Raw genomic sequence first — 17,068 nt, 5'->3', positions numbered from 1 at the left:
CTAATGCCTGACTTCTGGGTGGATTGTCACACCCAGTATAATCTGGGAAACTTGCCTTGTAAAGTTACTTGTGATGACTTTGTCTTTCCTTGCCATCATTGGCAGGTTACACACCGCCATTTAGTACGCGCTCTGTGCGTCCTAGGGTTAGGAAGGGGAGTGTTAGGGTTAGGAAGGTTCTCACCTTCCTAACTGCCCCTCTCCCTAGGACGTGCAGAGCGCGTACTAAACGGCAGCGCCCGTCCACATGGATGCTGCCATATTTACGTCTTGGACGCACAGTGTCCAGACGTGGCGTGGCGGAAGTGACGCCGTGAGTGCACACTTTGCGGCGCCACTTTCAAGGGCCAAAAGGGAGCGCCATTTATTGGTGCAGTTACACCTACTGTGATCAACATAATCCAGAATCAGTCTCCTATACATTTTGGTGGGCAAATCTGTGAGGCTAACTTTGGTCTGTTTGTGAACTTTCATTTCTCTTTTTCAAAATGTATTTTGAAACGGAAGTCTATCATTCCTCCAGTTTCTTTGCAATGTATGGTAATATGCAGTATTCCAAAATCACATCCACATTTCTCTATATGTGGCCCTCTATTTGACGTTGGATTGTTATTCCATTCACTGATCAGCCTATGTAATGGTGTAGAATGATGGAAGTTGCAGTCCAAAAATATATAGAGGGACACATTCCTGCCATGTCATTTAACAATTTTTAGAAATCATTACTACAAAACAATTATCTATGAAATGGAGAAAAAGTTTTCTTAAATAAATTATATTATCTTGACTTGAGCAAACATGCAAACATCTACTCAGAAACAAACAAAACAGCAAACCTTACTTAACAGTAATCCTTACTTACATGTATGTATGCTTGAGACAGGAAAGTTAAATTCTTTTAGTTCTGTCAATATCCATCTATAGAATAATGGATATTTAATATAGGCATAAAGGCAAATATCAATCTGCTAGGGATTTTATATTTGAGCATACTCCTTCCTGGACATAAGTATTAATCAACTGATAAAAAAACAACTTTTGATATGCAATGTCTTTTGATCTGCTTTAAAATCAGAGAAGAATCACCATCTGATCCTCATTATTCACCATTCAAAATATCATATTATCACATATTATTATTTCATCATTCAAAATATCATATTATTACTATGACTAAGGTAAAAACCTATATACAGATTGTAAGGTTAGCTAGTTTAAACCAAACGAGTTTTAAAAAACCACACCTATTTCTTAAAAATTGTTTATTCAATCTATGGCCAGAAGCAGATGAGCTAAATAACAGGGCTTCCCAGTGCATTTGGGCATAGTGTTTAGATGACGCAAGCTCCGAACACAGCAGGAAACCAGACTGATGACACATATTTAGAAAAGAACCAGGCCAAAAAGAAGTGGGAAATTCCACTCCTTTTTAGTGGCCCGGTTTAGGATTGCTGAGACAGCCTGGATCAGGGCTATGCTAATGCAGTTGGCATGGCCCCAGCACAGTTTTTTCAGCCTATCTGTTTTGGGTCTATGGCTATTATCTCTATTTTCCAATCTTGTTACTGGAACAATAATGACTGGATGATAACAGTTTATTGACACTTGTTCATTGTTAGACCACTATCCAGAATCAGTGTTGTTGTGAGCCGCTTTGATTGTCTTGTCACAGAAAAACAGGATACAAATAAAAGTTTTATTTATTATTTATTTCTTTTTAATCACCTTATTTTATAGTGGAAGAAATGCCATTCTGAAACAAATTCTTCAATTAACTTAAATTTCCTTAAGTTAATTGACCAAAAAACAAAACAACTTACTTTTAAAGAACACTTTTTTAAACAACAATTCTTATTTAAGCTAGTGGCCATAACATCTGAAAGGCCCCTAAACTAGTATTTTTTTCAAAGTGTTTAATGCCAATGCTAATGCTTAACTTCTTTTTTGCATCTGAGGAAGCAGACTGAAGTCTATGAAAGCTCATGCTACCAGTTTCTTTCTTCCCATTAGGGCCAAAACAGACAGCCTAGTTAAGCTGGCTTCGTGCCGGCTTGGGGGCATGGTCACACCATGTCGCCAAGCCAGACAAAAGCCGAGCCGGCATTTACACACTGGCCAGATTTTATTCAGCTTGGGGGTGTGGCGTTTAGACGCCACTTGCCCTAGAGCCAGCAAAAAGCCAGCTCTAGAGGCAAAGGGGAGGCTTTTCCCCCACCCCAAATAGGAGCAGATTTTTCTGCTCCTATTTGGGGTGGAAGCTGACTGGATTGGGGTCACACGTCTGTTTGCCATGGCCCCAATCCAGCCTAAAAGGGGTGGCTCCAAACCGCCCCTATTTGGCCATCTGTTTTGGCCGTTAGTCTCAAAGGTGCTAGAATATTCCTTTGTATACTGATTTTCCAAACTAACAGTTATGTCTTTGAATTCTTCTTGTGTGTTTTTCTGAAAAGTGCTTTTACATTTTTCTATGAAAACTTGTTCAAAGTTAAGGAATACGTAGGACTAATGCTTAACAATAAGTTACTTTTATTTTCATCTATCTCTGAGAGTACTTTGTATGTTTTATTATGTATAGTCTACATATATTCAGATTTAATAGGAAAAATAAGCAGTAAAAATTGTTGTTTTAATGAATGACATAAATCATATCAAAGCCTAATAACACTGGATTGTTAATGTTAGAAAACTTTAAAATATGGTTGATCAAGCTTATTAATACATAAAACAATGTTTCATAGTTTAAATATAATAAGCAGGAATCAATTTTTTTACTACAACATTAATGCAAAAAACTGGTTTAAAAAAAGACCAAAAAAAAAAACCAAAAAAAAAAAAAAAAAAAACACCAACACCACTTTTTCCACCCCCCCCCCCCAAATCTTTTTTAAAAAAGATTTTTTCCCCAATTCTGACAACTTGTGTTTTTCAGATCGATATCAAGCTTGCCCACTTACATCTGAAATGTATTTGGCTGTGCATTTATTAACATTCTATATTTAAACTTTGTAAAATTAAAGGTAGGATATAGGAGCAACTGTTGAAGAACGGAAAGCTGATAAACTATGGAATATTATCTAAGAATGGAAGTGCAAGGTAAAAAACTAAAATATAACAGGGCAATATTTAATCCTTACTATTACTATTTGTTATTTTAATATTTTTATCTTGTGCATTTTAATGTTTTTGAGGGTTGGTAAAACATTTTTAATTTACTTTCCTATACAAACGTCTGCTTTATGTTTGTCACTGAAAGTACATGGATGCCACTCCTATACAAACCTAAGTTGCAGCAAGTTTCACTGAAAAGAGCAAGACTTGCTTCTTTTACTGTAAACATGGATAGGATTTTATTGTTAATATTCAAAAACAAGCAGTGATACATTCAAGTTCTTTGTATGGCATTGATAATTCCCAGTTTCACCAAGGAAATGAAAAAGTTACTATTGCTTTGCAGTGCACTTCAAAATGATACAAGACTAGAATAAAAATGTGCTGTACTGTTCCTTCAGTACAGTGAAGTAAGTATAAGTACAGTGAAACTATACACTGGGCTTATTCTAATTTAACTCATTTTAAAGAAAAATTAGATGCACTTGTGTATCCTTGTGTATATTAGCTTTACCTTTAAGAATTACAACCCCAACCCACAGTCATGATTTAAGAAACAAATAAACAAAAAGTAGAAAAAGTACCAAGGACCTACCTTGTACATTCTATTAAAGAAACTTTCAACCGTCCTTCTGTTAATGAAAAATCTTGTATATTGAGGCCACGATCTCTATATTCTTCAGGGGGCACAACTTGAAATGGAAAAAACGGCTTGAACCTAATCAAAGAGATAAATGAGCATCACTATTTTGGTGCTGTGATTATTTTATCAGCTCAGCCAACAAATAAGACAATGATATGAAACAACTACAAAATTACAAGTACAACAAAACAGAGTAGAGTTCATGGGTGAGGAGCAGAAAAAAAGAAAAGGAAATCTTTTGCAATGTTCTGATCTGCCTTTGCACAAGTTAGTTCTATGGGAGGCATTCACACCAACATAATGATCTAGTTTCTACATGTCAAGGATGCGACTCCTGGGAAACCACAAGGTGTAATGGCCTAATAGCAGCAAATATTTGGGCCTCTTGCATGCATGAAGGACTTAGGCACAGGAATCATGAGGAAAAAATGGCATGCATCTCCCAATGAATCATCAGAGATTACAGAAATGTTTCAATAATAAGTCCTATTCATTCAATGAGTCTGCTCTAATAGTGTCTAATAACTAGATTTATCTCAAGAAAGCACGTATAGAGACTAGAAAACAACAGGCACTTTATACTTGCACCCTTGAAGCAATAAATGGACTTACGTGTTCATATTTCTATGCAAAATGCAAGCAGAATAAACCAGCATTTTGTATGTTTTAAAAAAATCTATTATAATTAGTTCTACTAGGACCTGAGAAATACTTGTGCCACATGCTTTAGTATCAGCATCTTCGGTGTCATGAGGAATCAATACTCTGATCTCAGTTACTCCAAGAACTCTACGAGCCTGACTACTGCTGTTGTGTGATTTCAAGTTGTTTCTGACTAATGGAGAATTTAAGGAAAAGCTATCATGGGATTTTCCTGACAATTTGTTTAGAGGGAGGTTGGCCCTTGCCATCCTCTAAGGCTGAGAGTATGTGACTTGTCTAAGGCAACCCAGTGCGTTTCCATAGCTGACCAAGGAATCCAAATCCTGGCCTCCAGAGTCAGTCCAAGACTCAAACTATACTACACTGGCTAAGTGACTACAATATTTCTCAAAGATCTAGAGCCCATCACAGTATGTGAAATTTTTTAGAATAAGTTGTTGTGTGCCATAAAGTCATTTCTGACTTATAGTAACTCCAAGGCAAACCTATCATGAGATTTTCTGGGGCTCAGTGTGTGTGCCCAAGGTCATCTAGTGGGTTTTATGGCCAAGTGGGTAATCCAATTCTAGTCTCCAGAGTCATAGTCAAACTGCTACACCACACTGGCTCTCTAGGAAGTTATCTGTATAGAAATGGGAAAGTATTCCATTATAGAAATGGGAAACTAGCTAATAGAATTAGTGGGCACTGAAAAAGAAAATAATAGCTCTAAAACTGTATTTTCAAAAGCAAGTTCTATGAAAAATTAAAGAACGCAGGATTCTTAATATAGTTATTTTGCATTTAAAATCCAACATCTGTCATACACTGGATGAACTTCCTTAATAGTGACAGCATTGAAACTACCATATATCCTTTTAATGAAATCTCTCTTAACACATTCTAATCTCAACTGTTTCTGTCAGTGTCATATCACTCATATCACCATCTCACGCCTGTACTTTCACTGACCTCTAAGGGGATATCAAATGACATGACTGTGGAACAAACCCTTATGACAAGAATGAGAACAAATCTGCCCTACTTACATACACCGTTTCTTCAAAAATAATTTGTACTGGAAATAAATCTAATAGTTACTCACAGTATTTTTCTTCTCATATTTATATCTTATTACTATAGTTCATGCTATGGATGTCAACAATGCCCCAGTCACATAAGATATGTGGCCATTGTCATGCAATTTGCATGAGGCTAGCTTTGATAACTGTCCAAACAGCCCTATCTGTTGCAGAGCTGCAGGATGTGGAATGCCAAGAACAAATTACTGTAGTTTACTGCTTCACAATTACACTGGTCTGCAATAGAGAGGTAATGCTGTTTGAATAGGTCCAAACAGTCTGAACCTATTCAAATAGCAACTTATGTAACCTTGTCAAGATATAGCAATGTATACTATTGCTGTGTAAACTGAGTGGACAGCATAGAATTTGACACATTCTTTCAATATGGAATTTCCAGTAATGAACTCTCATCCTGATGAGGCAGCTTTTGAATTTAATATACAGCAACTTGCAGGCTTTCCATAATTAAAATATATATTTCCTCAAGAAAAGAAGAAAGCTTTAGACAAACCCATCTCCTAGCCAGAAAAAAAAGAAGCAAAACCTGTTTTGCAACTAAATTTAGCTGAATTGTGTTGCTTAAATACTTTGCATAGACTTGTTCCAAAAATATATTGTTCACTCTTTTCAGGAAGACACCTAGAGGTATGATGACCTGGGGAAAACCAAAAGCATCTTTTTTTGAAGAACAAAAAAATTTCCCCTTCCAGGAATTTTTTTTCCAGGGAAACAAACAGAAATTTGGGGAATGGAGAAAAAAATACTGCTGAAATCATTTGTAGAGTGTATAAATTCAACACCCAAATCCAGGATGCATTCCGCATGGAGTGGGTGCTTCCATCTTTATAAAAGGAGCATATAGGGAGGCCTTCAACACTTGAGTACTACTACTTTAGTAATAAGTGTAACTACTTTATTTCATTAATTAAAGACATTATCACAGTAGCCTCGTCTCACAGCAATTGGGTTATGAGAGGGAACAGAAACATACCACTTTGAAAGCATTTCTTATCACACCTCTATAAGAACAGAAGTGTGATAAGAAATGTTTTCAAAGTGTCATGTTTCTGTTTCCCTCCGTAATGCAACAGTAGTATGTCTGAACTGCTTGGAAAACTCAATCCTCCACTTCAATTCTGGCATTGCAGCAGTCAGTGCCATGAGGGGCCTGATTCCCCTCTTTCCCCCCACTCTCTCACTCCCTGTTCCAGAGCAGGCCAACTCCTTGCCCGCTGGTTTATTTATTTTCAATTTTTCTGTATTTGCATAAATATGGCAAAAGCAATAAAACAATAAAAATTATTTTCATTTTTATCATTTTCCTGTAAGTATGCAAACACAGGCAAGTTAAAAACAAACAACCCCCCCCAAAAAAAAATGTGACAGGAAAGTAACCCCCCCCCCAAACAAGCATGGAGTTAGCCTGCTTTGGAATAGCAAGTTGGAGAGGGAGAGAGGAGGAAATCAAGCCCCCATCCTGCCACATGACTGCTGTAATGCTGGAAATGAAGTGAAGAGGCTTTTCATAGCAATAGCAGCTTCATTGATATACCGCTTCATACTGAATTTAAGAATTCTCTAAGCAGTTTACAACTGTATGCTAATTGTCCCAACAAGCTGGGCACTCATTTTAGTGACCTTGGAAGACGATGCAAGCCTGAGTCGAGTTTGAGCCTTGGCTAGAATTGAACTTGCAACCTTATGGTGTTGAGTGAGTGCTTGCAGTACAGGTATTTAACCACTGCGCCACCATGGCTCCTACATACTCCCTTGCATACTACAATACCTGTGCTAAAATAGTGAGATTGAGTGTTCATTGATGGGTTTTGCCTGTCAATGAAATGGTGCAGTATAGTAACAGAGCAGCAGAGGACAGACACAACATTGTCTGATAATTACTGGGCAAAGACGCATGTATCCTGTTAAAATTCTGCTTTTTAGTCTTATTTGGTAAAGTCCTAGAAAACTGCTGATTTCTCCTCTCAGTTCCCCCTGCTTTTCTAATAGCAAAACCTAAAATAAATGTGTTTAGGTAGTACAGGGTACAGCAGTTTGCAGCGGTCCTTTTAATACACTCTCAAATACACAGAGTATCATTTTACACTTTTAGATTTCCTGACTATGTTAAATAGTACCATTTTATATGGCAGGTTATTAATGAAGCATTTCAAATTATTAAAGCAGTAAACTAAGTTCAGGTTTAATAGGAATATTAGTATGTATTTAATTCACATGCGTGCCGATTTCTGGTTTGTTTGTTTTTCTGGGCATGGAGACTCCTGAGTAATCCCCACCCCACCTGGGTCTTCAAAATTTGGAGAAGATTAGTGTCTTTAAGCATAGGTAATATTGCTAAGCACATTTCTTCAATATTTTCTGTTTCTGGAAACTTTTCTACTTTTTTGCTATCCAAGCTTTCAGCCCACCTTTCCAGTATGATTATGTCACTTGTGCTTTACTTAATAGTCTGGCAAGATGTGGCTTCATCCTTTCTTTATCTCAGTTGTACAACATACACCTAGGGAAGACCAGCAGCTTGATAACTATATTCATAAGCTCTAATAGGTCCCAGAAACAATTAACATAATTATAATTAACATTATATCCTATTGGACAGCACAGGGCATGCCACATGGGTCATTTGTTGTACAGGGTTGATCAGACTCCTAAGAAGTCAAGCAAATATCCAAAAAGTGAGGAAAAGAGGAAGGGAGAGAACAATTCCATACAGGATACTTATAGTTGTATAGACTAGATGAGTACTGGGAGACACTGTGTATCATTGTCCCATACTATGGACTCCAGCCTCATTTACCCAACAGTCTTATCTTTTTTTCTTTTATCTATTGCTCTGCAATCTAGACATAAATGTGTTAAGCTATCAACACTTCTGGTTATGTGAAGATAGTTTATGAACACAGTTAATTAAAAAAAAAAGAATAGAATTGTCTCCAGCACTAAAATTTGCTATAATGTTATTTATTTAAAATATTGCACCTATTCACCAGACTGACAACACATAAATTCCACGTACAATGCAGCAATTGTACTTACAAAAGACCTGGGATTGCAGGAAAGCTTTTGTTTAGTGCTCAAACTTTGCAACTACTTTTCACTCCTACTGTTTAGTTTGTAGCTATTTGTTTTCATTTACGGTAGGGGGAAGATTGATCCTCTTCATGTTTATTTAGAAGCAAATCCCACTAAATTTAATTTGGCTTTCAGAGCAATCTTACAAATGTCTACTCAGAAGTAAATTATTTTCCATAACGTTTCCTAAAATGTAAGTGGCTATAATATTGCAATGTTATTTTCTTATTAATTGTACTTGCTACCATAAATTAATTGCAGAACCTAATCAGTTAATTTTCTATTTTATGTGAAATACTATGATTAGACAAACCAGCATAGCATCTTCAATATATCGGTTATTCTTAGTTGACACAAAATTTAAGCTGTTTGCCATCACACTTGTGAGATTAAATTTTCTTGTTCATACTCTACTCACAGAACTTCAGTTTTTTTAAATATCTTTCTCCAGACTCTCAACATATATCTGAAAAAATTGTAAACAGTTGAATTATTTAAAATACACCATGGGTAAAAAAAAAACTGAGATCATTTTGATTTCAACTCAACAATAAACTCAATAATATTCCAACAGGACATTATTAATCAAGTTTCCTTAATACTGTCTTGGAAAGGTAACAATGATTTTATTTGCAGTCCGATCTAACATTTCAGAATCTACCATCTAATTGACACAAAAACACCAACCAAATGATGCTTTGTTTAAAAAAACAATGTGAAAAATCATAACACTGAGAACAATGTTCTATTATTGAACTTTCTTCACTGCTCTTAAGACTGTGATGTCAAATATGATAAGAGTAGTAGAATCAATAGCTGTCAGAATCCTTGCCTCAACTATAATTATTAAAAGAACAGAAGTCTTTTTGGGTCTTGTATTTGACAAATCTATCCAAAGTACCAATATCCCATTCCTTAACTAAAAAGGTTCCCAGAGCAGCTTACAAATTGTTGGCTGACAGTTCCCTGCTCTCAGGCTTACAACCTAAGAAAGACATGACACATAAGAAATAGGGGATGGAAGTCTGGGAGGAGATTAAGTCCAGCAGATATTGGCTGGTCTTCTCCATCTCTGAGGCCAGAGCAGTGGCTGTTTCACCAACTCATTTCCAAATTATTTCCTTAGACCTTTGTCTCTATCACCTGCTTTTCTCTTTGGCTCATATCACTCTGCTTTCCTTGAGCTATGTCCTTGGGCTCACTGCCTATTCTCTAGGGCTTCCTCCCAGTCACCTTTCCAGTCCTTAGCCCATGACATGTAGCTTCTCTTTTTCAAAGACACATCACCTATGCTAGTCAAAATCAGAGTTCCCAAGTGCAACAAAAAATAAATGCGTGTTTCTCTTTTATGTAACAGACTAATGTCCTTATTATATACCCAACTCTAGCACTGATTTAGCTGTTAAGCAGATTAGATATCTAATGGATGAACTGGCAAGACCTTGAATTAGAAAACACAGCAGCTGTTAGTTTGTTTTTTTTATACTACTGAGGTAGAAATATATTTTCAACCAACCAGGTGTAAAAGGTGAGATAAAAGCAGAAATCAGTGCCTATGCTGCAAGATGCTTTTTGGCATCTGGAGAAATAAAGCATGGCAAGTGAGGCACTGCTGAGAAAGAGATGGCATAAACTAGAATGAAGGCTTTGGAAGAGAAAGAGGGGAATAAAGAGGCCACAAGATGTCCCACAGTGACTTGACAGTGGCCGGAAATCAACTCCCAATTATATATGTATGTATGTAATACAGTATCAAGCATACCTAACCATTTTAATAGGGTGTATACTTGTAATAGTTTTCTGTCTCCAAAGAGACAGAGATTCAATCTTGCCACCATACTCAGCGCATTAGACAAGGAATTGATTACCTGGTTTATGCTACAGAAGAAATAAAATGTGTATGAAGAAAAAAATCCTTCCTAGAAATTCATTTTAAGAGACCCACCCACTTCAGACTGCGTTCTCACTATTTAGCCAGCATGTAACTAATCACACTGAAGTTGTAAAGTGAACTTTCAAGTAATTTTTTTTATTCTATGTTGTTGAATTCTCTCAAAAGAGTTGCTTCTTTACCCTGAAATAGGATTTCTGAACAGCTACATAAGTGGCACTGTAATCTTCATTTCCCCATGACCTTCCCCAGAGAATTCAAATACATATATACATTTGTCCCTCTATATCCGTGGTTTCTTTATCTATTCAACCATCCACAGCTTGAAAATATTCCAAAACAAATATAAATTCCAAAAAGCAAACCTTAATTTTGCTATTTTACATAAGGGAAACCATTTTAATAAACCACTTTATTTAATGGGGGTTGAGCAACCATGGAGGCCCCTGGCACCAAACGCCAGCAAATACCAAGGGCCCACTGTATTGAAAAGACACAATTTCATAGAAAAGTCTTAAAAACATGTCATTAATGAATACTCATCTTCCCAGGAACAACCAGATTCTGTCAAGTGCTGTCTCGTGTACAATGGAAAGATCTGCCAATTGCATCACCCACACCTCATGATCAACTGCATAAAAAACTGCTAAAAGATACAATTCAAAGGATGTTGTTCTGAGTAAAGAAGACTTAAGACCTCACACTGAATCTACAAAGTGAGCTTTACTTTTTGATTTTGATTTATTTTATTTTTTGGGGAGGAGGGGGAATTAGTGAGAGAGAGTCAGTGTGGCATAACAGTTTGATTATTGGACTAAGACTCTAGGAAACCAGGGTTTGAATCCCTGCTCAGACATGGAAATCCACTGGGTGACCTTGGGCATGTCATAGCCTCAGAGGAAGTCAATAGCAAACCTCCTCTGAATAAATAAATCTTGTCAAGAAAACCATGTGACAGGGTTGCCTTACAGTCGCTGTAAGTCAGAAATGACTTGAAGTCACACAACAACAACAACAACAGCAACCAGTCCCACCATCATCTCAGGCTCATTTGGTGAAGACATGAGAGAGAGCCTTCTCCCACCCTTTGGAACACCTAGGTTTGCACTCTCTCCGCAAGCCTTTCACTGGCAAGCAAAAACTTTTATTTTAAAGCAGACTGTAATTTTGCCCAGGGAGGCTTCTTACTGGGATATTTGCTTCAGTATGCCCTTAATGGGTTTATATTTTTAACTTAGTATTTTTAAGGATTTTATATTTTTGACTTGCTGTACTATTATAGTGTTTTTAATTGTGTTTTAAAATGGGGCTGTGTTGATGCTGTTGTTGCTGTTTTTACAAACCAACAAAGATCCCTACCAAAAAAACCCAGATGAAAGAACAAAAAACCAAACTAAAGGGTTCTATCAAAGAAAATAATGTATGTAAAATATAACCCACTTCCAATTACCAAAAGACACCTCTGTACAGAAATAAAGGATAAAATAAACACTGGAGTAGAGAGTCCAGTATATTACTGGACTCTCTACTCCAGTGTTTATTTTATCCTTTGTTGCTGTTTTTAAGCATCTTTTGTGAGCCACGTTGAGTCCAATTTGGGAGAAAAGTGGAATATAAATAAATTAAGTAATTAAATAAAATAATCATGCTGCCATTAGTATTAGGAAACTGCTGACCTGAGAATCTATGGAGATCACTTTCCAATTATTTCTACTTTGAATTAGCTTTTTCACCACTTCAAAATTGTAGTTATTCTCCACCTTCCCATCACAGCTTTTCAGCATTCTAAAACATTAAATTCCATATTCCTAGAGGACAGAGGTTCAATACAGATAAAGGCAAATGTAGGATTACCCCACACATTAAGGTTTTTTTTTACTAGTAAACAAGTGTCAGCAAAGGGGAAAAAAGCATCAGTTGCATACAGCGAAGGCACTCAGTTTTACCTATGAGTACCAAAATAAAGATAGCTTGAATTGGAATCCTATGGTATTTGGAAGGATATCCAGATTGTTGGGATCCCCACCCCCACAAAGTAAGAGACAGGTCCAATAAAGCCACCCTATGTACAACTGCAACAAAAATAGTTCTTGCCTCACTGGCATAAGAGTTCTGTGGAATAGTTCCAAGAAAACCTCACAATAGGTTTGCCTTAGGGCCACCATAAGTCTGAAACAGCTTGAAGGCACACAACTACAATACAACAGCTAAATATTGTAAGCCATCATTTCAGAACCACTTCCTTGACATGTGTTCCTGTGAGTGAAAAAATAATTTATGTATTTTTAACGTAACATAAAACTTAGATTATAGTCTTTATGGGGAAAAATTGCAATATTTCAAACTATTTATGGTTTGGGGTACATAAAGGAGAAATATGTCAGAGGTGTGGATGGTGTGGGAAACATGCATAGTTTTTCTTCTTTACAATATTAGAACTCAGGATCTTTCAGTGAACCATAATGGCCAGAGGAGGACCAGCAAAAGAATGAATTTCTTTTTACAGTAACAGCCATTAGCCATAACGGCTACAGAGGCAACTTCCAGTTTAGAAGCAATGTACCACTCAGTATCAATTGCTAGAGATTCACTTTGTTGTTTTTGTTGTTACTGTGTCCTTTCAAGTCATTTCTGATTCATCATGACCCTGAGGTGAACCCATCACAGGGTTTTCTGGGAGCTGAGAGTGTGTGACTCACCCAAGGTCACCCAGGGAGTTTCCATGACCAAGTGAGGAATCGAACCCGGGTCTCTACAGCTGTCGTCTAATGCTCAGATCACTATACTATGCTGGCTCTCACAGGGATCAGCTACAGAGGACTATTGATTTCATTTCCTACTTGTGAAATTTCCAAGGCAATCGGTTGTCCACTGTACAGGAAAGAAAGGCAGACTGAACTAACCTTTAGTCTGATTTAGCAGGGCTGTGCCTATGCTCTAATTCCTTCCTTCCACACCTAGCATAATTATAAACAACCAGCGGTTTATTGTAGAAAAACTTGCAACAGTATGCCATAAATCAGAAACTGAAGACACTGATAGAATATCTCCCAAGTAATGTTAAAATATGTTTTTAACCAGCACATACATATCTATGACAAGAAATTGCTACACATGAAACAAGTGCCATGTTACTAAACATGCAAATTCCCAAAACAGGTTTGAGGATGTAAAACCTTTAAAACAACAGATAGTCACCACAGAAAACAAAATGCCCCAATTAAAATAATTTTTAGTGTCAGTATGCATATTTATACATGATTCCTGGGTACCATGTTTAACTGTTAATTAGTTTTTCCTTGGGCAAATTACTTAGCATTTGATTCAGTTCTTAATCAATTACAGTTAATAAAACCCACACAAAATATGCTCGAAGACAATTTCGTAGGACTGACTAGCTAGGGAACAGAATGCAAAATCAAATACATAGTCAATAGATCATTCTAAGATCTTTATCTATAACACACTTACAATAGTAGACGTCTAAGAGGCAGACTCCATTTATGTCAAAGGCGCATTAGACGCGCCTATAGTACGTCCCCAGGACGTACTAGGGTTAGGAAGGGGCGTCACTTCCTGACGCCCCTAACCCTAGTACGTATTGGGTATGTACAAAATGGCAGCGCCCTTCCACACGGGCGCCACCATCTTGACGTAGCAGACGCGTAGCATCCGCACGTCGCGTCCCAGAAGTGACGCTGTGAGTGCCCAACTAGCACCTCACGGTGCCACTTCCGGGGCACAAAAAGAACCGCCATTTTCGGGCTTCTTTTTGCCGCGCCTGGGAACCGTGCGGTTTGGCCACTGCGGTTCCCAGACGCAGCAACCGGCAGCACCGGCAGACCGCCGCTTTCAGGTGGTCTGTAATGCGCCAAGTTGATTTAAATAATCCCTAGGACAGTTGAGACATGCTATACTAATTATACTAATTTGTCCCTCTGTCATGGCCAGCCAAGATCAGCTCTCGGAGGATGAGGAGGAGGATGAGCTTCCTCCAGAGCAAGGGCTGATTGAGGCAACACCAGGTGCTGTTCCTGCCCTGCCAGGTCCCAGCTGTGATCCTCCAACCCCAGAGGAGGAGGTTCAACCAGGTCCTAGTGCCGAAGAGAGACCTTCTATGGTACCACTGCCTAGTGGGGACTCTGGGGACGAAGCTTGCATGCAGGTGCCTTCTTTCAAAGAGAGAAGAGCTGAGAGTGCTTGCAGGCGCAGATCACAGAGAATTGCCGAGAGGCAATTAGCCAACCAGCCTCAGGTGGCACGAGGGAGAGTTTCCCTTACTTAAGTGGGAGAGAGACTAATGCTGGTTGCTAGAGTTTATTGCATGATCCCTCGGCGTGATTGCTGCTAGCTCCTAGTATCTAGATTCTTTGTTACCTTGACCTTGGACCGGACTTTGTTATCTCTTGGCTGTTTTGACCTTGGACTGTTTGACCAACGCTTTTTCTCGGTATCCTGATTTCGGCTTGACTCTTGGAATGTTTGGACTTCTGGAATTCTGAACTCGGCTTGTTTTCTCGGACTGCTCTCAGACTGGTTCCTTGCAAGGTCTGCTTTACTTTCACTTCCACTGTGCTAAGGCTCTGTTATCAGCTACTGTCAAGTGTCTGCTGGCAGCATTCCCGGACACCCTCAAAACAGGTTTCTTAAAAATAACACATGGTATAGTTGCATTTTTCCTCAGCATTCTCCACTGGTTTTACACACAATGTGCAGGCACGTGCATACATGTATATGTAATAGTTAGCTTCTCAACCCTAAACCAGCGTATCTCAGACTATTTGAGGTGGAGGGAAGAACAAGTTTTTTCCCCAAGATACCAGACTGGTACCGTATTTGTGCCAATTGGCTACAACTGATTTTTTTTGTTTTTCAGGAAACTTGTCAAGGACCAGCACCAGCTAGAGAATTCATTCTACCAGAATTTCCTAACAGACTCCAATAGCATATTTCAAAAACAGTCACTTTTCAATGTCGTTGCTGGTTTGTTTCAACTTCACTTTCTCCATTTAAGAACCTATTTAAAGTAGAGTAACTGTCATACTACTTTACTCAGTGTTAACTAATCTGTAAATAGCTGCCTATTATTGCTCCCTATATTCCTGGATCATATACTGTACGTTTGTAGCAAGTCCTATTCTCTAACATGTCAAAATACTCAACTTCTATTTCTTCAGACTACAGAAGATACCATAAACGTTCCTTCACAAAGAGAATCAGATGTCCTAATCTAGCCTTCCTCCAGTCCTGCTATCTGTAAAAGAGGTGTTCCCAAGAAATCAGTCAGCAAATGCTATAGATACAATTTATAATTCTGCACCTTCAGATCAATTCCAACTTATAGCAACCCTATCAAGAAGTTTCCTTAGGAATATATTCAGAGGTGACTAGCCACTGCCTTTCTCTAAGGCTGAGAAAGTGAGACGTGTGCAAGATTATCCATGAGTCTTCATGACAGAGTGGTGATTCAATCCCTCCTCTTCCAGAGTCAACCTCTCTACACCATAATGATTCTCTATACATACAGCACTTATGAACCATGCAGATACCAATCATCACTTTAGAAGAGGATTCCCTCATCCTTAAAGATTTTAATCAGGCAACCAACCTATATATTATTAAAGTAACTCAGAATCAGTCATGTTCAGACTTACTTTTCATGTTTTAAATATGTTTTAAGTGTTTTAACTGTTTTAATCATGTTCTTTTAATAATATTGTTGTTTAATTTTTTAACTTTTGTAAAGTAAAGTTTTATCTCAATCTTTTTAAATTATTGTAAGATGCCATGAATCTCATTCTGTGGGAAAAACCAAATATAAATCAAATAAATAAATAAATAAATAAATCCAGGCCAAAATGGAAGTTATGAAAAAATTCATAACACTTTATAAATAAGGGATAAAGTTAACAGAACATGATGAAGCATATAAGAAACAAAGGTGAATTTTAGCTTTATAATGTCAGTATTTTTAGAGACTGAAAGTATCAGATTAGTCTTAATATTTTATACGAATTACTTGTGATAATGTACCAAATTCTTTTTCTTCTAAGGAAAGACAAGTTTTTAAACTAAAAAGGTATACACCAAGCACAACTGAAACCAATTCTGGAAAGAACTTGAATCTCCAGGTTTACCCTCAAATTTGAAGATAAATTTCAAGTTTACATTAGACATGGACTTGCTAATGAAACAGAGCGCATCAGTACAGTAGTAGTAGTAGGCTTATTAAAACTTGAGAAAGTATCTAGGGAGCTATCTTGCCAAATAAGACTGGCAAAGGACAAATTACAGAAAATCAGTGTTAACCTTGCAACAGTGGACATCATTAAGAAAAACTCTAGCATTAATATATAGAATTACCATAGGTCTGTATTGTGCTCAGTAACAATTATTCAGAGATTAAATCTCAAGTTAGGAGCGAAAATGTCTACTCTTCAAAATCAGAAGAAAGAAAGAAAAACTGTTACAAAAGAAGCCATGTTCACTTTGTCTACTACATTCTTTAATTTACATTCTAGCCAAAAGACAATGCAACAATAGAAATTAAAGTGGAAAACCCTCTAGGATTCTCTACTCTGGTTTGGGTTCTCTGTACTCAAAGGTTAG

The 17,068-nt window shown here is 37.4% G+C and overlaps 1 protein-coding gene across 1 annotated transcript in view; it reads right to left on the bottom strand.

The window, feature by feature from the left end:
• The window catches only part of PDZD8 (PDZ domain containing 8), a 58,783-nt gene that overhangs the window by 30,398 nt on the left and 11,317 nt on the right, over positions 1-17,068 (bottom strand). Inside the window, exon 3 of the mRNA XM_042457035.1 lies at positions 3,704-3,826. Coding sequence (XP_042312969.1) covers positions 3,704-3,826 — 123 coding nt within the window. The remainder of the gene's footprint in view (positions 1-3,703; positions 3,827-17,068) is intronic.

The sequence above is a fragment of the Sceloporus undulatus genome, chromosome 3, assembly GCF_019175285.1.
Source record: "Sceloporus undulatus isolate JIND9_A2432 ecotype Alabama chromosome 3, SceUnd_v1.1, whole genome shotgun sequence".
Classification (NCBI taxonomy): domain Eukaryota; kingdom Metazoa; phylum Chordata; class Lepidosauria; order Squamata; family Phrynosomatidae; genus Sceloporus; species Sceloporus undulatus.
The sequence above is the reverse complement of the archived record's forward strand: the minus strand, read 5'-3'. Positions and strand labels throughout refer to the sequence as shown.